Genomic DNA, 23,754 nt, shown 5'->3' with positions numbered 1-23,754 from the left:
GAGACTGTAGGACATCCCATCCCAATTCAGCCAATGCTTTCTCTTTGCCTTCCACTTCAGTAAAAGCCCTTCAAAGTGTTATTGATTTTAAACATACATCTGAGTCTAAAGTTGTAATCGCACCTCTTAGCATGGTGTGATTTTACTTAAACATCCTCATGCAGTGGTAGAAATCTGATTTTCTTGAGCAGCAAACCTATCACAAAAGTCCTATGTAAACAAGGTTTAGGCTGCCTTGGAGTCCTCTTGATGGGCCTAACTGGAGTATTTCTAGCAATTGTTTTCATTTTTCACAAGGTCCCAAGAAGGTAGCTGTGAGAAATGAAAAGGACTGTTGCATCTAGTTGCATAAAGCTGCTCAGAAGGATTCATTTTTATTCTATTTAAGAGTAGGAGATTCTAACATTATGTAATGAGATCCCAGCACCTGCCTCAAAATGCTGATACTAACACTTTCTAAACTGGAGCTATTGTCAGTGAGAAATACCCCCTATTTAGCAATACTGTGCGTAACTGACAACTGGTGAGCACTGCTCTATGCAATTGTTGGTTTTACTGTATGCCTCCCAGAATCACATTTGTGACATGAGCAGCCATATAAATTAAACTGACAGACAGATAGATAGAAGATAGATGGCTTCATTTATGAATGCATTCTTGAGAGCAGAAGGAATCGGATAGCCACTGAATTCCTTCAGCTTTTAGAACTGTGACTGGAACAACACAGGAACTTCGCATACATGGGACTCTTCCCCTTTCAATTGCTCTTAATAAGCTGCGATGGCGCAGTGGTTAGAGTGCAGTACTGCAGGCTACTTCTGCTGATCACCGGCTGCCAGCAGTTTGGCAGATCGATTCTCACCAGGCTTAAGGTTGACTCAGCCTTCCATCCTTCTGAGGTCGGTAAAAATGAGGACCCAGATTGTTGGGGGCAATATGCTGACTCTGTAAACCGCTTAGAGAGGGCTGTAAAGCACCATGAAGCGGTATATAAGTCTAAGCGCTATTGCTATTAATATTTAAATGATAATATTATTTAACAACTTGATTCTTGCTGAATGAAGAGCTTGAAAAAAAAAGGGTTCAAAGTCAACAGGTGCTCAGAATAGGATGCAATGCATCCCTGAGGTTTATAAAGGCTTTCAGAAATGAACGTTGATCCATCCTTTACACCAGAGGTGGGCAACGAAGGCCTTATTATGACTTGTGGACTTCAACTCCCAGAATTCCTGAGCCAGCCAGGAATTTTGGGAGTTGAAGTCCACAAGTCATACAAGGGCCATTGTTCCCCACCCCTGCCTTACACAGTAGCAGGCTGCTTGGTAGGTTAGGAGAAAACAAAGCGCCAACAATATTAGCAAAAGAGGGGGAGACATTTAGTCAGCCATCTGTTATCAGGCCTTTCCTTGTTCACAGCAAGGCACGAGCTGTTAACAGACCCATGCCTCCTCCACACCACAAAACAGGGCAGTATCTACTTACAATGGCTTCCAACCTCCCCTGTACGTCATGGGATTTGATGACCCAGTTGACAGACTTTCTGCACTTGAGGATAAGTACAAGATCCCTGACAAGTGTGGTGTCTGGCCGAGATGGTCTGATGTCAATGATGATATCCACCTGGAAAGCACTGGAAAAGCAAGGCAGAGTCAGCCAGCATGCCAGAAAATTTCTGCTCTCAACCTTCTTCCAATCCATCATGTTCCCAGTGTCTGGCCAGTAGATTAAAACACTGGAGGTTATCCCAGACGTCCAGCATGTGCAAAACAGACTGTTCTGCCACACTTGCTAGAACAATTTTAAATAACAATGGAAACAACATACTTTTTACGCTAATAATGCTCCTCAAAAGCTTGTCTTTCCCATTTAAAGAGTGCACATTTTCTCTGTTTTGGTATCAGTTCAAGAAAACCACTTAGAGCTGGCTTTTCACATCTCCACAAAAGAGCTATCTTCTTTTGCACCAGAAGTTTTAAATGAAGATTTTATATTTCTGTTCCCTTTGGTATGTAATATGAAACAAAAGTCACTTTGCTGTCTCTTCAAACCATAGTTTGGCAAACAGCAAAATAGACTGAAGAGTTCAATCTGCTCGCTGGATTTTAGAAGCAAATCTACATACACAAAATTACTGAATATTTGCAGCTTTACTTTATATTTAAAATGACACACAGATATGACAGCTCTGTCATATCTGGATTGTGTTGCCAGTTTTAAATCAATAGCCAATTTCTTGCTCTCCAACTCCTGATTGTGAGCCCTATTCCCTCTTCTCAACCCCTTTACAACTTTACACTATTCCCTTTTATTCTTTGGAATACTAATTTATGTCTCTTTTATGCCAGCTCCATAAAACTATTCAATTCTTGGTAGATAATTTTCTTAACAAAAATGTGTATGTGGTCTCTATATTACCTTCTCCCATGATGTTTGATCAACTTTCTAGTTTAATTTTCAACATTTCCCAGTAGTTTCCCACTTAGTAGGAATCATGACCAACCCTCCTGAGTTTTTCTGAGTTAAGAATAAATAGATAACAGTCAGGCCCAGGTGAAGGTCCAATTAAACTGATTTATTGCTACTCGTGTCTTTGCACAGGAATATTCTTAACTAATGGTGCCTGCTTGGAGTTATATGAGGAGCAACAGGATTCAAGGAGGGGTTGGATTTAGTTCCCCTGTAGCTATTAGGGATTCTACGCTGAGTCCCCTTTTAACTCTGCCCTCAGATTCTGGCATTCATTCCACTGTGGGTTTCAGCAGGTTCTGACCAGTTCTGGAGAACCGGTAGCAAGAATTTTGAGTAGTTTGGAGAACCGGTAGTAAAAATTTGACTGGCCTTGCCCCCATCTATTCTCTGCCTCCTGAGTCCCAGATGATCAGGTGGAAATGGGGATTTTGCAGTAACCTTCCCCTGCCACGCCCACCAAGCCATGTCATGCCCACCAAGCCACACCCACAGAACCAGTAGTAAAAAATTTTGAAACCCACCACTGATTCATTCCCCTACAATACCAACCTTATTGTCACCAGCTATGACAGCTTCTTATAATAAAAGGTACATGTCCATCATATAATCCTAATCATGGCAGAATTTGGAAGCAAAGAGAACTTTGAACAACTTTTAAACTTATGCCCAATTATTGTGTGCTGCATGTTTAAGCCAGATGTCCAATCCTTTATACAGCTGACTTTTGTGTTTATTACAATTTGGCACTGAAACCATCATTTTAAGAGAAAATACCACATCTAATTTGATTTGCTTCATTAGATTTATCCCGTGTTTGAAATGTTAGGTCAAAGATGTCGAATTTATGACTTTAAAACATCAATATATCAGTTTCAATTATAAAATGGTTAGTTTTCTACTTATTCTCTAATGTCTATAAAATCTAGGCTCAGCTTGAATATTTTGTACTTTTATACTTTTTATATGGCTTTTACAATATGAGGCTTGGTGCCTTTAAAACTGCTGTAGGGCTGAAATCAGTTCCTTCCCAGTTTGGAGAAATATAATTTGATTTAAAACTTTTACCTGTTTGAATCAGGTGCAATAAGTTCAATTATATGAACTTCTTTATTGTGGGCCACACTAGAGATAATGCATCCCTCTGCTGTCTTTGGTTGTAGGTATCCCGCAAGATAGTTTAAAGAAATAAAGTTCTTTTCTATGTTGCATGTTGTAGGAAAAAATTGAACTAAAAAAAAGAGAAAAAGATAAATTATTTCATACATTGGTTTTAATTACCTGAGATTATCAAATGCAATTATACCAATTACATTTGCAGTGATGCCAAAACAAAATACGATATTCTTTTGTGTTCAGAACTGATCCTTCCCTTTTGTACATTTTTTACAAATTTAATCAATTTTAAGTCATACCAAAATGTAGTAATTTATACCACAACCTGTAAGACATTAGAGAAATCTCATGTGTGCTAAAAGTCAAAATTCTCCTTCCTTTTTCTATTTGATTTTATTTGTTCAAGTGCAGAGTAAGAGGCCTGGAGAGAAATCTAATTTTTGGCATTTTCCGTGTGTGCAGTTCATGTTATTCAAGCCTTTTTTTCTGCTTATAGTACATTTTTGTTAACAGAGTTACAATTCAACAATTAACATGGAGATCCAAAGTTTTTATATTACAGAATTCATAATTAAGGGTAAAGAATAGCAAAGCTCAGTCTAGCTTAAATATACACATCAGGTGTCAGAATAATGGATACAATTTCTCACACCATTTCAAATCTCGAGCAAAGCTTTGGTGCGAAAAAATGGTTAAAGACTGAGAAAAACAAATCCCCTTATTCCTCCAAACCAATGTTTCCAAATTTGCCTTAACCCAGGCTTGCAATCACAGAGAGAGTGACACACTTTGTGCTAGTTCCACCTAATGCACACATAGGATGACTTATCTTAGGGAAGTGTCAATTTAGACCACAGATGCTCAACTTTTGACCTTTCAGAATCATCACTGCTACCTATGGAACACTTTCTCCGAAAACAAGAACTCTATTCACAGAGCTCAAGTTATTTATAACAACACACACGCAAAAATACAACAGACAAATATCGCCAAATCAGGGGTGAAATCCAGCAGGTTCTGACGGGTTCTGGAGAACTAGTAGCAGAAATTTTGAGTAGTTCAGAGAACCGGCAAATACCACCTCTGGCTGGCCCCAGAGTGAGGTGGGAATGGAGATTTTGTAATATCCTTCCCCTGGAGCGAGGTGGGAATGGAGATTTTGCAGTATCCTTCCCCTGCTATGCCCACCAAGCCACGCCCACAGAACCAGTAGTAAAAAAATTTAGATTTCACCACTGCCCCAAATACAATCCTGCATCAAGAATACATGCAAAGACTGTATTCATTCTTCAATGTTAGAAGGACAAAGCAACCCTAGATTTATAATCTGGAAATTACAAATTCATTTTCTGGTTAATCCGATTCCTTATATGGAACGTATGATTTTTTCTTTGCTTCTCTCTCTGTTCACTTTTCTTTTTTATCCCTTTTCTCCATTTTTGTAGATTGCTGATTAAAGCAATAAAACATGGTATGAATGTCTCACTGTTCATTGGCTTTTAATACAACTTCCAATACAGGTACTGCTCGACTTATGACCCAAAATTTCTGATGTTAAGCAAGATAGTTGTTAAGTGAATTTTGTTCCACTTTATGACCTTTCTTGCCACAGGTGTTAAATGAATCACTGCATTTGTTAAGGTAGTAACACGGTTGTTAAATGAATCTGGCTTCCCCATTGACTTTGCTTGTCAGAAAGTTGCAAAGGGGGAATCACATGACCCTAGTACACTGCAACCGTCATAAATATGAGGCATTGCCAACTGTCTGAATTTTGATCACGCGACCGTACAGTCGTAAATGTGAAAATGGTCATAAGTCACTTTTTTTAGTGCTGTTGTAACTTTGAACAGTCACTAAATGAACTGTTGTAAATCAATGACTGTCAGGGTGCTAATTAATCCCATTCTACTTTTGGGTAATTGCACCTTGATTTAGAGGATGAATTGAGGCTCTTCCTTGAAGCATACTTAAGAAAATAAACCCGAAGATATATCTTCTAAGAAAAATTCATTTATTTGTTATAAAGAAAATAAAACATCTCACTAATCTAATTAGTTACATTTTGGCAACGTTCCTGCCGGCCACCCCTCTGTGGCCGGACCTCTTAGCAGGAGAACAAAAAAAGTTAGAAGAAAAATGAAGGAATGTGGACATGCGCAGTTAGCTTACTGATAAGAAACTTGGCAAGCTACGGTAAGTCTGTAAATCCAAAATATGAGCTCATCTGGTAAATACAAAAACACAGTGACAAGGACTGTCTGTATTATAAGAGAGAGAGAGAGAAACTCAATCTCTGACTCCTTCCACATCATATTTAATTAGGATTACTGCTTTATTTTGGTACTGTCCATGGGATTTTACCATAAGGAAGGCTGAGTGCCAAAGAATTGAGGCCTTTGAACTATGGTGCTGGAGAAGACTCCTGCGAGTCCCTTGGACTGCAAGGCGATCAAACCGGTCAGTCCTAGAGGAGATCAACCCTGACTGCTGTTTAGAAGGCCAGATACTGAAGATGAAACTCAAATACTTTGGCGAGAAGGAAGGACTCATTGGAGAAGAGCCTAATGCTGGGAAAGATTGAGGGCAAAAGAAGAAGGGGACGACAGAGAATGAGGTGGCTGGATGGAGTCACTAAAGCAGTAGGTGTGAGCTTAAATGGACTCCAGAGGATGGTAGAGGACAGGAAAGCCTGGAGGAATGTTGTCCATGCGGTCGTGATGGGTCGGACACGACTTCGCAACTAACAACAACAACAGCTTTATATCCTACTTTGGAATCATTATGATTTTCATGAAAAGCAGATAGCGCTCTTTACAAAATAAATAGAAAAGGAACTAAACTATTATTTTCGTTTCCTTGTCTTTTTAATAAATTAAAAGCCACAAATGTTGTAAACTTTTCCTATACGGGAATTCCTCCAGCCTTTTGATTGTTTGGGTTGACCTTTTCTAGTTTTCCAATATCCAACTTGAGATAAAGACATTGGATGAATGGATCGAGACTGGCAGTTTTATCTTTAATCTTTTCCACCTTAACTCAGTTTTAGTCTCCCTTTGCCTTCCTCTCTAGAGCAGGAGTCTCCAACCTTGGCAACTTTAACACTTGTGGACTTCAACTCCCAGAATTCCTCAGCCAGTAAAGCTAGAGGATCTTTCTGTGTAAACCATGAGAAAGTTAATCTATTCACGGAGTCTGACAGAGCACTCCCCAAACATCTGTTAAGTATCCTGCCAGATGGGATCTCAAAAGCTGCAGAGATATTCTGCCAACTCCTCCCATTCAGACAATGGAAAGTGATCCTGAAGATGTCCAGCTTGCACTCAGATTAATGTACTCAAAAGGCACACGTGCAAAATTGATTCTCAATGCAAGCAACCCACGGTCTTTAAATGGGCAAATGGCTTTCTAACCACTTCTCTGAGAATATCACCACGCGTTTGAATGAGAAACACTACAGGAGATTTTTTTTTTTTTTTTTAAATTTGATTTATATGCCGCCCTTCTCCGGAGACTCAGGGCGGCTTACAATGCGTTAAGCAATAGCCTTCATTCTTTTGTATATTTTATACAAAGTCAGCTTATTGCCCCCACAAACTGGGTCCTCATTTCACCTACCTTAGAAAGGATGGAAGGCTGAGTCAACCTTGAGCCTTGGAGAGATTCGAACCAGCAGAAATTGCAGGCAGCTGTGTTAATAACAGGGTTCACTAAACCCCTGTACTATCAAGGCTCTGTATTTTGTATCTTCACTGTGTGTTTCTGGAATGTCCTCTTGTTTCAGTCATCAGTACCAGCAGATAAATAAGTCAAAAAGGGGACAGCTTCTTTCATCATGTTGGTATCACCTTAAAATCATTTGCTGTTTGGATTAATTCAGCAGCAGGGGACAATCATAGTGTAATAATAAATTACCTACATTGTAGGTAAAGGTCAAGACTCCTTTGAGCTTAACTAGACTTCTGGTGATTATATGGACATACCCAGGTAGATTTCATGGCAACAAAACCAAATTGCTTTAACATTATGTCCCCCCACCAAGGTGTTTTGGGATTTTCCAGTCTAGCCTTCCACCCAGAGATTCCCTGAAAGTCTTCTATCTAAGGGTTAATGAATTCTGTCCCTTATCTTTGTTTTTTAGCTCTGCTAAGCTGGTTAGAGTATTCTGCACTTAAAATAAAAGATACAGATGCTGAGTTTTGCTTTGGCCTTAGAGCACAATTTGCTGTTGGGAGTGGCATAGCAATACAATAGCACTTAGACTTACCCTATTTTTCAGACTAAGACTCTCCGGACTATAAGACGCACCCAGCTTTTGGGGAGGAAAACAAGAAAAAAAAATCTGCCTCTGCCTCCCAGCATCCATCCGGTATTCATCTGGCCTGTTCACCGCTGTGGCCCGTTTGCAGCCATCACAGCCCTTTTGCTGCAGCCTGTTTGCAATCACCATGTCTCGTTCAGCACAGCATGTTCGCCGCCGCTGCTTCGCCATGGCCCATTCACCACTGCGGCCTGTTCACCCCCACCGCTGCGTCCCATTCTAGAACAGCTGATTGGTACCACATCAATTCCCCTCCCCTCACCCTGTCACAATATTCACTGTATAAGACACACAGACTTTTCCACCCACTTTTTTTTTGGGGGGGGGAGTGCATCTTATACTCTGAAAAATACAGTATATACCGCTTCACAAAGTTTTACAGCTCTCTCTAAGCGGTTTACAGAGTCAGCATATTGTCCCCAACAATCTGGGTCCTAATTTTACCAACCTCAGAAGTATGAAAACTTGAGTCAACCTTGAGCCGGTCAGGATCGAACTCCAGATTGTGGGAAGAGTTAGCCTGCAATACTGCATTCTAATCACTGCGGCATCATCTTGAGTACAGGTAGTCCTTGACTTATAACAGTTCATTTAACAACCATTCGAAGTTGCCATGGCACTGAAAAAAGTGACTTATGACTGTTTTTCACACTTACAACCGTTGCAGCATCTCCATGGCCATGTGATCAAAATTCAGCCACCCACAACTGACTCATATTTATGACATCTGCAACGTCCCAGGAATCATGTGATCACCTATTGCAACCTTCTGACAAGCAAAGTCAATGGGGAAGCTAGATTCACTTAACAACCGTGTTACTTATGTAACATCTGCAGTGATTAACAACTGTGGAAAGAGAGGTCATAAAATGGGGCAAAACTCACTTAAAAGCCTCACTTAACAACATAAATTTTGGGCTCAATTGTGGTCATAAATTGAAGACTACCTGTATTTTCGGAGGCTGAGATTGGGTAGTTATTTTGTCCTTTGTGACTAAGTTGATTTTCCAGAATGTACGGCCACCACAATCATCTACATCCTTGCTGCCATTGCATTAGGCTGGGGCAGGTCATGGAGGAATGGAAAGCATTGAATAGGGATTATGCAGGGATGTCTACGAACAGATCTTGTAAACTGGAGCTTTTTAAAAAGAAAAACAAACCTATTACTATGAGGAAATTAAAGGGCATATGAATGGGTGGGCTTTATGCTGCTGTGTTTTATTTTGCAGGTAGTTAGTGGAAAAATGGGTGAGTGGGTGGTTGGGTATGTGCACTACACTGCTCTGGTGTCTTATTACTGTAATGTTATTCATATAGTTAATGTATGTGTATGTACGTATCTACTTTCAGCAGTTACTCCTATGTGCAAGCAAAAACCTTAGCAAAAGATTGCCTCAACTGCTAATTAATAAGGCCCTAGTTCAACTTATTCATTTTTCTCTATATATTTCCCAATTAAAAAGGGAGTTTTTCAGTAGTCCAGCTTAGGGCGAGGAGACACAGTTTTCATTTTTTATCTACATCTACACCTACTTAGGTTGATATGCTACTCCATCTGAAAAGAATACCCCAAGTAAGGTAAGGGGAGATGACTGTCATTATTTATTGTCTTGTTTACTGCTTAATGTAAGGGGGGGGGTTATAGTAGGCAGTAAACAAGACAATGAATAATGACAGGCATCTCCCCTTCATCAACTGCTAGTGGCACTTCCTCTGTTTAACCAACCATGTTGTCCGCAAAGATCCTCCAGGTAACCCAGGTCCTGACAGCTTTCTGAAACACTACCAGGATTTCAACCATCCTTATCTATGTAAATAACTAATCTATGTAGCTAACCTCTTCCAACATGACCCAACATTGGTGTAAACTTTAGTTCTTTTGGCTTAAAAAGATAAGCATTTTTATCAAAAATGTTCATCATGTATCAACTTTCCTCAATAAATTATTGCTGCCAAAAATCATATATCAACAGTAAAATTCCCTGCAGCTGGAAGATATTTTATAAAGATTTAACTCTAGGATAACGGAAAACCAAAGGGATTATACTCTAGGTGCTAGCAAAGTGCTAACAGGGAAAAAGAGTTTCAGCATTGAAATGGGAACACTTAAATTCATCAAAGTAGATTTTGAAAGACTGATCACTAATTAATGCTTTATGAAATAAGGGCATCATAATACAGAAGGCAAAATGGCAAATCAGAAAAGTTAAAGAGAAAATGTGCAGCTCAGTTGCTCGAAGAAGTAAATGAAAATACAGTTATAATAAGTAATACAGAAGCCTAACATTCATACGACATCTTCAATAATCTAGATACGGATACGGAAGACTAAAAAAAATTGACACAAAAGTTGACCATCTCAATCGCTATAGACTGGAATCTCAAAAGATGGCAGTCAAAATCCTTTATGCTGCTCTCCGATGTCTTGAGTCTAATTGGTACCCATGCCTGCAAGGTAAATAGCCAAAAGATATATTCAAAAACACTGACTGGATGTATTAGATTCCAGTTTAGGTGCATAAAATTAGAGCACCAATCCATCCATCCATGTTGGCATTTCAATATGCATTGGGTTCCTTACTTTCAAGGAACATACTGAGCAATAAAATATTGTTTCATATTTAGATATTTTGCGGCACTGCCAAAGAGCAAATTATTTTGAGATGTAATCAGTGCATCATGTATCACACCAGTAACTAACAGGTTTTATGCCAGTTTGGTCTAGTGGTTCAGGCACCAGGCTAGTAACCAGGAGACGGTGAATTCTAGTCCTGCTGTAGGCATGCAAAACCAGCTGGGTGACTTTGTGCCTATCACTCACTCAGCCCAACCCACTTCACAGGGTGATTGTTGTGGGGAAAATATGAGGAGGAAAGACATTCGGTTACGTTTATGTTTACGTATTCAGCCGGTTTTGACCGGTTCTGGAGAACCGATAGCAGAAATTTTGAGTAGTTTGGAGAACCGGTCAATACCAACTCTGACTGGCCCCACCCCCATCTATTCTCTGCCTCCTGAATCCCAGCTGATCGAGTCCCAGCTGATCAGCTGGGTCTTCTTTTGTTGCCCTGCACATGATGCTGGAAAGCAGGTTAGTGGGGTGGGGAAGGAATGGAGATTTTACAGTATCCTTCCCCCTGGACTGGGGTGGGAATGGAGATTTTGCAGTATCCTTCCCCTGCCACGCCCACCAAGCCACGCCCACAGAACCGGTAGTAAAAAAATTTGAATCCCACCACTGGTTTAATGCCTTGAGTTATTTATAAAACTAATAAAGGTGCGATAAAAATAAAATATTACTAACATGTGAAACCTTAAACTCCCATCAGAAAACCTTTCTGATCAGCACCCAGTCATCCAAACTAGTTTGACAAGCACCAGGATTAGACACACACTCACCCCAATTTGTCAAGAGTCTGGCAAGCTTTATTTGGCAAACTTTATTTTACAGCCCTCCTTCCTTTAATTCCTCTTTCATTTGCCACTTCTGGGGGGATATCAAATGAAACCCTTTGGAAGCCAAAATTCATCCAGATGTCCCTGGTGAACATTCTATGTAAATTTCCCTTTTTTAATACACTGCTTTCCCCTTGTGGCAACAACAAGGGTACAAAAGAAACAACTTTTGGAGTGATTTTCTTATCTCAGGAGAGCCAAGGAATGTCCCTCAGGTGAGATTGAAGACAAACATTAATTAAACCCCACTTCTTATTAACAGTCATACAAGCTTCAACAGACTTACCTTCACCCACTTTTATGTAAACGTTCCTGGATATTTTAAATTCGGTGAAGGATGTTACTGCTCCATATTCCTTTTCAGCCCACTCTAACAGATGCTTATTTCCTTGAGGAAGGGGTTTCTCTTCTGTCTTTGCTGTCAAGGAGAAGCCTTCCTTCTCAAACTGCACAATGGAGCCTGCTGAAAGCTGAGGAGATCAGAAGCCATATTTAATACGACAGTCACCTGCTACCAAACAATTGTCTCTTCAAAAACTTACCAACTGTAAAATCGTGACATTAAAACTGTGACACTGTCTCCAGTACCTGCTAAATAAACTATATGGCAATCAACTGGACAACCTGAAGTTCCTTTAAATAGACCATCACACCAAGAACATGGATTTCAATTCATCTCGATTAGCTATCAATGAAAGATTTAATGTGGATGAGAAGGTATTACCTTCTAGAAAGAAAACATAGAAAAGATGCATACGGATTTGAAACATGGAGCCAAATGCTTGATATTTCTTAGCAAGATATTTTGTATTATATGCCAATAAATAGGAAAAAAGTCAGATATTACATGATTGAGAAAATAACAACAAAAATGCTGATTCTTTCTGGGGATACCTGAAACTCTTCCTTAAAGAAAAATTGCCTGTGAGGAAGCCTTCTTCAAGATGTCACTCCCTAGTTGTGGTGGGATACCTCTCAGAACCCCCAATAAACAGTGACTGAGAATTTTAGGTCCTCTAATTCCAGCTTTAGAAAAGTGGAGCTAAGATATTGTAAAGAAGAGGATGAACCACTAAGATATCTGCTCCAGGCTAAATTCCCAAACCAGAGGCACCTCAATAGCTCATTTTTATCAAGCTTCCTCACTCATGCCTGTTGAGACAACAGCAATTTGAGTGCCCTTCCTGATTTGCACAAAGCAGTTTAATAAAGAGTAGTGGAACCCTTGCTAATGCTAATGACTCCATTGTACACTGTACCCCGATATTGTACTGCATATAAAGATGAATGCTGATTTAATACTGGGTCCTGTTCACTATACAAGAAAACAGAACATGTTTTTTTTTCTGTTTCATATGGTGAATGAATAAAATTCACTCAGATATACATGTAATAATTGAAGTCCACAAACAAATATGGGCTTATTAATGATATGTCATTATTCACCATTTTTCTATATTCCCATCTTTTCTCTTTTTAAATATATACTTTTATTAAAATTATCATAATATAAAATACAACTGAAAACAAAGATAATAGAGAAGTGGATGAGGAAAAAGAAGGGGAAAGAGAAGTGTGGGATGAGGGGAAAAAAGAAGGAAAAAAAGCATTAAGTTCCAACTTTTTTCAGCACAGTAGGATAAAAAAATATAGCCTCAATTTTTTTTACTTTCACATGCTTAATGTATATTAGCCATTTCTATAACAACAAACATTTCTAATCAGAAATCCCATGTTATGTTTTTCTTTCTTGAGCACAAATCCTAGAAGTAGTTACTGAGTAGAAACAAAACTGGATGTATGCTTTTCTTTAATTAAATTGACCACATTTCTATATTTCATTCAAGGTATCGTTCTACTGATTCATTATCATTTATGACCTCCAAGTTCACAAGACATTGTGAAGCAACTGAAACATTCAAGTCTGACTCGCGGAAACAGCATCAGAGGATATGAAGTCAACCAACACAGGAAGCTGCCTTACGCTAAATTGGAGGACTATCAGTCCATTGATGGGGGGGGGGGCTTTCAGAGACAGCAAAGCAGGCATTGTGCAATGAAAATTGGTGTTTTCAAGGCCAATCTGATACAAAAACGGCTTTCATGATGTATATAAGCCCAAGCAAGCTAACTGATGCAGAAATAAAATCCCGAGGCACAATAGGACTGTACTGATCCTGCAAGAAAGAACCTTCTTACTCTTAAAGCTGCTCTTTGAAAAGTCAGTCAATGATAGTAGAAAACATTTAAGCTACTATGGAACAGTTCATGTAATATCAAACCAATCTCAAAGCTCCTTAAGTGGGAGAAACAGATCAGAGAAATGCTTTATGGCATGGGCTCAAGGTTGATGGAATTTGATCTTTTGGATCATTGCTAACCAGCGTCATTTAGGTAAATCTTAGATGGTATGAACTGGTAAGCTAACCACTTAGTTAAACCAGGAAGTGAAATGATCCCAAAGTACTGGAAACTAATGCACTCTGGAAAACTGCCTAACTCTTGACAACTTTTTTCATGGACTTATGTATGGGAGCTAAAAAAATCAGCATGAGAATCCTCATTAGCATTGCATTTAATAGTTATGGATATCAAAGAATAGTGCAAGCCATGCACACTATTTTAAAACAGATGTCAGCAGCACATGTGTTCTTAATCAAATTAAATCCTATCTCGGAGGGATGAAAATCGGAAAATTGATAACTTGTCTTTCAAGTTGTCAGATCTCATAGAAGATTGCCTCATAGGAAACTTATTCTGGTGGGAAAGAAGGAAAGGATCTGTTTGAGAAATGCTCACAGCAACCAAGTGAAATGTGATTATTTCCATAAGACACTTTTTTCTAAAACACTGTGACCAATGTCTTGTCACGGCGATTTTGAACAACACCAACACTCAATAGAGCTTTGTTTCAAACAACAACATGTTGCAAATAGATATGAAGATACTTCTGGAAGCATACCGATATATTCTTAAACAGTGACTCTGGGCAGGGTACACAGTAATAATCAAGAATTTATTAAAAGGGTCTCAGGGACCACCAGGAGTCCTTTGACCATACTTTGACAATCACTGTCTTACATAATCAAAGTAGAATAAATCCTGCAGCATTCTATCCATTTTTGCTGAAGTAGTAATAATAACAATAATAAATTATTGATCAGTTGTAAGGCCCTGCAATGTACAAGGCAATAATTAGACCATAAATAATAGAAAAGAGTAAAAGACAGAACTAAAAGAAAATACAAATCACGTTTCTGTATCAACCCTAAAATTTACCCCAGTCAGATCCACACTGTTTATTTGGTTTTAGTGTCCAAGCAATTTCATAAGATCACACAATAGTAACTGGGCCAGAAAAGTTTGCCAATTTCTATTGTCCGTTAACATGTGTGAAAATGCTCTATTTGTTAAAGATCCATAATATTCAAAAACTAACAAGTCAACCATTAAAAGGAAAGAAACTGTAAACAAAATATATCCTTTGCACATTTACCAATCAATGTAAACTATTTGCCATATTTAATTGATATTTTATTATACAGAGGATGTATACAAAGGATGTATATACAGAGGGGCTCAATTAACACAACATCCATATCTCCACAAAACTAAAGTCCACAAAACAATGGTTATCCTTTCCCTCCTTTATGGATGTGAATCCTGAAGACTCTGTACCAAAGTCACAACAAACAAGTGGAAAAATTTCACGCACACAGTTTCCACTCTATCCTTGGCATTTGTTGACAAGACCATGTCTCCAACTTGAATTGGACAAAGTCCACCAGCATTGACTCCTGATTATCGGAAGCCCAGATAAGATGGGTGTGACATGTCATGGAATGGATGACTGCCATATATCTCACCAACTGATCTGTAGCGCATACTGAATCTGGGAAGAGACCTTGAGGTTGATCACACAAGTGCTACAGAGGCACTGTGAAAGAGGTGCTACTATTGTGACATTCAGTCGAAGGAACTGGAAGCTGCAGCTGCTGACCTGCTGGCTAGTCCTAGGCTATGAAGACAGGTGCCATCAAAAACTGACAGAAAACAATGAGCAGCATCACAGAATAACACCCACAGTTATTACAACAATGGAGGTCCAGTGCTTCCATTGTGCTAGATTGAGCGTTGGTACCTACCTGACACGCTCCTTCTCTGGCTGGTGGGCACGGCAGTCAGGATGGGAGGCGACACGGGTGTGAGCTGTTTAGGACCGAGTCTGCAGAGGAACGAAGCCCCGCCTCCCTGCTCCAGGAGTCAGTTTTGAGACGAGGAATCCAATGCAGACTGGCGTGTCTAGAGGAAACAAAGAAGACATAGAGGTAAGTGAAGCCCATCCCCCCCCCGACGGATACCACAGACTGGGGACGGCCCGAAGGGAGGGGCTGACTGCCGTGCCCACCAGCCAGAGAAGGAGCGTGTCAGGTAGGTACCAACGCTCATTCTCCTGTCAGGGTGGTCACGGCAGTCAGGATGGGACATACCCAAGCTCTGTGTCCTGTCGGGAGGGAGGCCGGCCCCGGACTTAAGAAGCCTGATGGACCTGTTGGAGGACCCTCCTGCCAAATGCTGCATCCGCCGAGGCATAAGCGTCCAGGCGATAGTGTCTGATGAAGGCAGTAGGAGAGGCCCACGTGGCCGCCCGACAGATCTCCTCTACTGGTGCTCTAGTCGACCAGGCCGCCGAAGTCGCAGCGCTCCTCGTGGAGTGGGCAGTGATGCCCCGAGGTACCGGTAGAGAAAGAGAAACGTAAGCCGCCGAGATGCAGGCTCTAAGCCAACGACCCAAGGTCACTGACGAGATCTTGATCCCAATGTAGCGGGGAGGAAGGACACAAAGAAGGCATCCGTTCGTCTGATCGAAGAAGTACGGGCCACATAAATCTTGACAGCACGTCGCACGTCCAAATTGTGCCAATCCTGCTCCAAACGATGTCGAGGACGAGGGCAGAAGTTTGGTAAAATTAACTCCTGGGATCTGTGGAATAAGGAGTTCACCTTCAGGACGAACGAAGGGTCCAGTCGGAGGACAACTCTGTCCGGGTAAAATGTGCAGAGTTCCTTGCGAACCGACAGTGAGCTCAGCTCTGAGATTCTTCTAGCAGACGTAACTGCCACTAAAAGCGCCACTTTCAGAGAAAGAAAACGGAGGGAAACCTCCCTCAATGGCTCGAAGGGAGGTTTTGTAAGAGCCGAAAGGACCCTTGGCAGGTCCCACGTCGGAAAGCGACGAACCGGAGGAGGACGGACGTTAGAGGCGCCCCTCAGGAACTGGCGAATTAGAGGATGACGAGAGATCGAATCCCTTGCACCACAGGATAGAACAGAAGCAAGGGCCGCCACCTGACGACGAAGTGTGTTAGGGGAGAGGCCCGATACAAATCCCTCATGCAAAAACTCCAAGACGTGTTCCAAGGAAGCGGAGGATGGTGAATGGTGGCGCTTCCAACACCAGGCCGAGAAAGAACGCCAGGTGGCCTCATAAATCCTGGTGGTAGAGCCCCGTCTGGATGCCTGAATGAGAGAGATGACACCTTGTGAAAGTGGAATACGGCTCAGGATGCGCCGCTCAGCCTCCACGCGGTCAAGTTGAGCCATTGCGGGTCCGGGTGGGACAAGGGTCCTTGTCGGAGTACAATCCGATCCTCTGGTATCCGCCAGGGAGGTTGTATCGAGAGGGTCCGCAAGTCCGCGAACCAAGGACGTCGGCTCCAAAAGGGAGCTAGAAGGATGAGCTCCGCCTGGTCTTGTAGAAGCTTCCTGATAACAAGAGGAATCAGTGGTATTGGGGGAAATGCGTACAAGAGAAGGCCCGAAGGCCAGGTGTTGCGGAGGGCGTCCACTGCCTCCGCCCCTGGAGTCGGGAACCTTGAGAAGAACCGAGGTGTTTGGTGGTTGTCCCCCGAGGCGAAGAGGTCTATGGCCGGCAGACCGAACCTCCTCACCAGCTCCTGGAAGAGATCCGGAGGAAGACTCCACTCTGCTGGGTCGATCGTGGACCGGCTGAGAGCATCCGCCGTCCGATTCTCGATCCCTGAAATATGGGCCGCTTTTATGGAGGCCAGATTGGATTCCGCCCAGGCGCCTAGTCTGTTTGTCTCCCGCATGAGAGATCGAGATCGCGTTCCCCCCCACCGGTTGATGTGGGCTTTGGCCGAGACATTGTCCGTTAGGACGAGGACGTCCCGGCCCTGCAACAGGGGCTGAAACTGTCGAAGAGCGAGGAAAATGGCCCGAAGCTCCAAGAAATTGATGCTCAACCTCGACTCCTGGGCCGACCAAAGGCCTTGTGCCAGCTGGGTCCCCAGATGCGCGCCCCAACCTGACAGGCTGGCATCCGTTGTCAAGGTCAGACGTTGGGGCTCGCGGAAAGGACTGCCCTTGGATATCTTGTCGGAAGTCCACCAAGTCAGAGACTGCGATACTTGGGAGGGGAGGATCACCCTCAAGGTCGATGAACTCCGGCGGGAACGCTGAAATGGGAGCAGGTACCACTGGAGGTCCCTGCTGTGCAATCTGGACCAAGGGACGATTCCGAACGAAGACACCATTTTGCCGAGTAGACAAGACAAGGTGAGGAGAGAAGTTGAGCGTTGTCCTTGTACCCGGGCTGCTAGAGATCTTAAGCTTACTATACGGTCCGGGGAGAGGAATACCTCCGAGGAAACAGTGTCTATGATAGCTCCAAGGTGTTGGAGTCTAGTGGAAGGGGATAAGTGGCTTTTCCGCCAATTAATAGAAAAGCCGTGCTCCTGTAAAATTCTAAGGGTCAAAACTAGGTCCCGGTGGGCTTGGGTCGATGAACGGGATAAAATCAAAATGTCATCAAGGTAAAACAGAACCCGTACGGGAAGATTACTGACATAGGCCATAAGGGCTGCCATAATCTTGGTAAAGACCCTGGGTGCTGAAGAAAGGCCAAAGGGAAGGGCACGGTATTGATAATGTCTCCCATTATAACAAAAACGAAGGTATCTACGGTGTTCCGGGAGGATAGGGACATGAAGGTAGGCCTCAGTCAGGTCGATAGATGACATGAAATCTCCCACCTGAAGGGCGAGCAAAATGGTTTGAAGGGATTGCATCTTGAACCGGCGATAAATTATGTGCCGGTTCAAGGCTTTAAGGTCGAGTATGGGGCGCCAATCCCCCGAGGATTTTTGGACGAGAAATAAACGGGAATAGAAACCCTTCCCAAACTCCGAGGTCGGTACCGGTTGAATAGACCTCGAGGCCAAAAGGTGCCTAATGGAAGCCTCCACCCTGGCCCTCTTAGCCCTATTAAGGGAAACCGGGCAACGTAAAAACAACTGAGGGGGAGAGGACTTGAACTCAAGGGGAAGGCCAAATTTAACCACATTCTTAACCCAATTGTCTGAAACAGTGGAGTCCCACTTGGAGGCAAAAAGAGCTAAACGCCCTCCAATAGCAGGAGCCTGGGGAAAGTTAACGAGACCTACGGAAGGGTCTGCCCCGTCCCCCACGCTGATTTCTCCTAGAGGGAAATCGGGTCCCTTGTCTGACCTGATTTTCCGGGAAGGGAGGTCCCCTGTTCTGGAAGGAACGGTTGTAGCGCTGGTGGAAGGACGTCGAATCTGATGAACGAAAGGACGAAGGACGAAAGGAACTTGTCTGACGGTAGTCTGACCTACGAGACAGGGATGGCAAAATCTTGCGATGGTCGCGGGTTTCCACAAGAAGTGGATCCAAGGAGGCCCCAAATAGGTTGGTTCCAGCATAAGGGGAAGATGCCAGGCGCCACTTGTGGCGGATGTCGGCTTGCCAATTCTTCAACCAGAGTAATCTTCGTGAAGTAATCGTGGAACCAATGGATTTGGCCGAAAAACGAGCCGCATTCAAGGTGGCGTCGGCCGAAAATTCCACCGCTGCCAGGATTTTGGAGATATCTTGGTGTGAACGGACGTCTGAGGCCGGAATGCGTTTTTGCAACTGTTTGAGCCAGAGGATCGAGGCCCTATTAAAGAAGGAGGCCGCAGAGGATGCTTGGGTAGACCATGCTGAAGATTGATGGGCTTTAATCAGAGATCTCTCAGCTTTACGATCCTCCGGTCGAAGTGATTCCTCTGAGGGACCCGATAAGGGAGTCGGAGAAGCGAGGGCTACTATTGGGGCATCTACCTTCGGTACTTGCAAAAGATCTGAAAATTCCGTTGCCAGGTGATAAAACCGTCGATCCAAAGAATTGGGTGCCGGACCTGAGCTTGGAAATTTCCACTGTCTCTGTAATACGTCCGAGAACAACTTGGGCGCGGGAATGGTCTCCGTCATAATCGAAGGCTCTTCAAATAAGGCCGAAGCTGGGTCAGGTGTGGAAGCTTGATTAGCAGGCTTAGCCCCAGGAATACCCAAGCGAGTGGTAGTCTGGGCTTTAAACAAAAGAGACCTGAACATGTGTGGTCGAAAGAGACCAACGAATGAGGGCTGGTCAGGAAGCAACCCTTCGTCGTCTGACAGGTCCTGATCTACGAGAATCTCACCCTCTTCTTCGGCCGAAATAGAACCTTGACTGACCCTTGAAGGAGAGTCAGCCCGCTCCTGATGAGAATGGGCAGGCTCCATGGGATCAGAGCGAAGAGAAAGAGCCTGTTCGTCGAGATAATCGGAGACCCGAGAAAGAGACCGCTCTTGCAGACCTTGCGCGATGCCCTGTTTTATAGATTGCGCAATCAACTTGGCCAAGTCCGGGGAAATAGCCTGTCCCTGGCTAGGGACTGCTGAAGCCAACAGAACAGCCTGTTCCTGCAGGGGAGGATGCGCCCCAGAAGGGGCCTGCCTTGGTTCAGGGACCCCCCGAGTCCCGCCATGGTCGCCTTGGAAGACAGCTGCAGCGTCGGAAAGGGAGACAATGTCTTCCTGAGTGGACCGGTCAGGAGAGAGAGAGGGGGCCTCAAGGGGAATAGGTGCTTGGCCCACTGGGCGAGATTCCTCTAAGGCAACTGCTGAGGCCTTGGCTCTGTCACGAGAAGAGGAGGCAGAGGAGGCCTTATTGAAGGCCCTCTCCATTGCCCTATGCCTTCGCTCTTCGTCCTTTGAACGCTTAGAGGATGAAGAGGATCGGACTCCTGAAGACCTAGGAGGGTCCTGCTTCTTTGACCTCTTAGAAGTTTGGGTCCCAGAACAACCTTCTTCAGGATCGGGCTCCCTGGCTCGTTTCTCCTTGCTCTTTTTCGAGCGGGAAACAGTGCCTAAAGTGGCGTCCGCCATTTTGAAAATTCCCCGAAACCGCCGCTAACTTTAAAACGGGGGGAAACAAGGCCACTCACTGCGCTGATCGGCTAGGGCTCTCCGGTGCCGGTCCAGAACTCCTCAGCAGAAGGGAAATGCCCGAAGAGTCCCCTGATCGAGTGGGGCAGCTGCTTGTGAGAGGCGGCAATAGGGAGCGCTGGAAAGGGCGCGGAATGGACTTCGCGCGTTCCGGCTGCAGGGCAGAGCCCGAGTCGCAGCCTAAGCAAAGCACTCGCCAAAAAGTGCTTTTTAAGGCCGAAGAACGAGCCCGTTCTTGCCAAGGGGCTTGTCAGCCGACAGCCCCTCTTCAGCGGAATCCGAAACGAAGTTCACGCTGGAAATAGCTGAGTCTGAAGAGGAACGAATGATAGACACGCCTGTCCTACTCCACCGAGTCGAAAAAACTGACTCCTGGAGCAGGGAGGCGGGGCTTCGTTCCTCTGCAGACTCGGTCCTAAACAGCTCACACCCGTGTCGCCTCCCATCCTGACTGCCGTGACCACCCTGACAGGAGAACTACGGTTCCAGACTTGGACTGCAGAGCAACCTCCATGTCCACAAATGAACTGCACAATTGAGAGTCTTCTTCAAACCTGAAGAACTATCACATATCTTACAAAAAGGAGTGTCTGCTGGGGAGATATAGCATATCCAGACTGGTAAAGACACTCTCTTTAAAACAAAAGTTTATTTAGGTCAGGCAAATCACAACAAGCAATATAACAACCATTCTCTCTTTATTAGATTAGATTTTTAAAATACAAACTAAATCGGCTTCAGATGTCAATGAGCTTTTTTTGATGGTCATGTGACCACATTACATCATTAAATTTTTAAAAAGAAATTATATTCACTGCAGTGTTTCATATATCAATTTTACTAGAGAGCTTATAAAAGAATAACCAGATTTGTATAAAAGGGGAGCCCCAAACGCCATTAATCTACATTTCACTAAACTTTATTCTGTCCATTCATCACCTGGTAGTCTCAACACATCTTCCTTATGTTTGGCAATGTGCAGCATTAATAAAATGAATCTCAGTTTAATGAAATATGCTTGTAACTTGTGCTGCAGTTTTTCACAAGATATGGAATATTTTTAATTGAAGTTACCTAGAGTATTTGTGAGGGAGCAAAAATATTTACTCTCAATTCACACATCGTGCTGTGCTAGTTTGCATTGCACCACCATAGCAAACTCATGGACCCATCTTGTGCCTTGGTTTTTTCCCCCAGACATATAAAACATGCCACTGCATGCACATGCATGCACAAATACATCCACATAAACCATAAAAGTCAGCTTCATTTTTTAAAGGGTGAGGGTTTGATTGTGCGAGGCAATATCCCGCGCCCGTTCATTTTTTATTCTTATTTTTCATGTTTCATAGCTCACCATATAAAAGGCCTCTTCCATTGAAGAAATGGAAAAGGGAAATTGATGCATGTAAGTTTATCACACATCTTCATTCCTGTTGTTCTGGGTAATGTCTTAAGAAGAAGTTACATCAATGGAGAGCTGAATTATGGACTAATCTCAGGTTAGAACCAGGAACCCCCACCTCTCACCCACCACCCAGAAATAAAGTAAAGAACCAAAGTGCAGGATACAGGAAAACCTTATCCTAAACAGGAAAACTGTTTTAAAACCCTTCCTGTTAGAAACAACCAGTATCCAGTTAAATGCCTGGGAACCCTATATCATCTAAAAAGTTATTTGAATCTTCAGCCCTGGTAGCTTGCTGGTCTTCAGACAAAATAACATCAAGCAGTCTGGAGGAAACTAGTTAATGAGTCAATCATCTATTCAAAGCTTTTATATTTTGCAAGATTTCTAAAGTGTTAGGCCAACAGCATAAATGCATCAAAAGACCATACTTCAGCGTGTAGGCTAAGTACATGCTGCTCTCATTTGACCCCATCAAGATAAAACAGCCACACTGCCCTTCTAAGGCTACAAAATGGGGGAGAAAGCCACTGCCTGGCTAGTCAACACATTGCTACGCTGCAGTTTCCAACTTTTGAATAAAATAATTAATTCTAATTAAGCTTTACGTGACTGCCTAATTTACAAATGAAGTCTGGAATCAAGTGATGGAGGCAAGAGCAAAGAAGGACTCTGCTGTGCCTGCCAGGTCTCAAAAGTTTTACTACGAGGGCTTAAGGCTACATTAAATGAGCCAAGCATGTTATTTTCTTTGGATCGCATTCAAGAAACACTTCCAGAGAGGGAAAGAAAAGGCAGCCGTCACTTGGTTTCACTCCTTTTCATCAGACATTAACTGCTTCCTCAATAGAACTGATGTCTTCCAGAAGAGTTAGGGCCGCTCTGGAAATCTCCAGGATGTGAAAGAACATCTGGCTTGAGAAGGTAACTTTTGAGGCTAACAACTGGACATGCCTGAAATAGCATGAAGAGACATAGGGTTGGGCTATATTGCCGAGCGTCTTTTCACATACACAAAACACCAAGCTGAATGGAGAGCAAGGTGGGAACCGGTTAATCACACAGGAGTCTTTTTATGAGCAATATAGACAAAGTGTTTCATCATTCCATGTTCAGTTGTGGGTTTTCACTCCAGAATGACCACTGAAGGTTGATTCACTGAGAGATAAGGGAGTGACTTAGAAGACTTGTAGGTCTGTGTGTGTGTGTGTGTGTGTGTGTGTGTGTGTGTGTGTGTGTGTCCTGGACAAATTCCTGCAATTTTCTTGGCAACAAGTTGTTTGCCATTGCCTTTTTCCTGGGGCTGAAAGAGAGGAACTGGTCCAAGGTCACCCAGCTGGCTTTGTACTTAAGGCAGGGCTAGAATTTCCAAGTATTAATCTGGTGCCGTAACCACTATACCAAACTGGCACTCTTGCAATGCTATAAAAATAGTAATTCCTTTTCTGAATGATGGGTGTAACCCGCCTGAACTTTGTTGAGCTTTCATTCTGAAGCTGGATTTAATCACTATAATGACTGTGTTATTTTCCTCACTTATTCCCAGTTCTTGTTTCCTCTTTGTGGCAAATAAGCTCTTGTCCATTGCTTGTCTGACAGAGCCGAAGAAAATATCCTAACTAATATCCTATATTAGTTAATACCAGGCGTGAAATCCAGCAGGTTCTAACAGGTTCTGGAAAACCTGTAGTGG

At 42.9% G+C, this 23,754-nt stretch overlaps 1 protein-coding gene across 3 annotated transcripts in view; it reads right to left on the bottom strand.

Annotated features, from left to right (window-relative positions):
- Positions 1-23,754, bottom strand: part of TGFBR3 (transforming growth factor beta receptor 3) — a 163,160-nt gene that overhangs the window by 27,498 nt on the left and 111,908 nt on the right. For all 3 annotated transcript variants that reach the window (XM_070939399.1, XM_070939400.1, XM_070939401.1), the window contains exons 5-7: positions 11,649-11,832; positions 3,535-3,697; positions 1,483-1,630 (exon numbers count right to left, since the gene is read on the bottom strand). In XM_070939399.1, coding sequence (XP_070795500.1) covers positions 1,483-1,630; positions 3,535-3,697; positions 11,649-11,832 — 495 coding nt within the window. The remainder of the gene's footprint in view (positions 1-1,482; positions 1,631-3,534; positions 3,698-11,648; positions 11,833-23,754) is intronic.

Source organism: Pituophis catenifer, unplaced genomic scaffold (assembly GCF_029215685.1).
Source record: "Pituophis catenifer annectens isolate HBS135680 unplaced genomic scaffold, rPitCat1.0.hap2 SCAF_3, whole genome shotgun sequence".
NCBI lineage: Eukaryota > Metazoa > Chordata > Lepidosauria > Squamata > Colubridae > Pituophis > Pituophis catenifer.
Note: the sequence above shows the minus strand (reverse complement) of the source record. Positions and strands in the feature narration are given on the sequence as shown.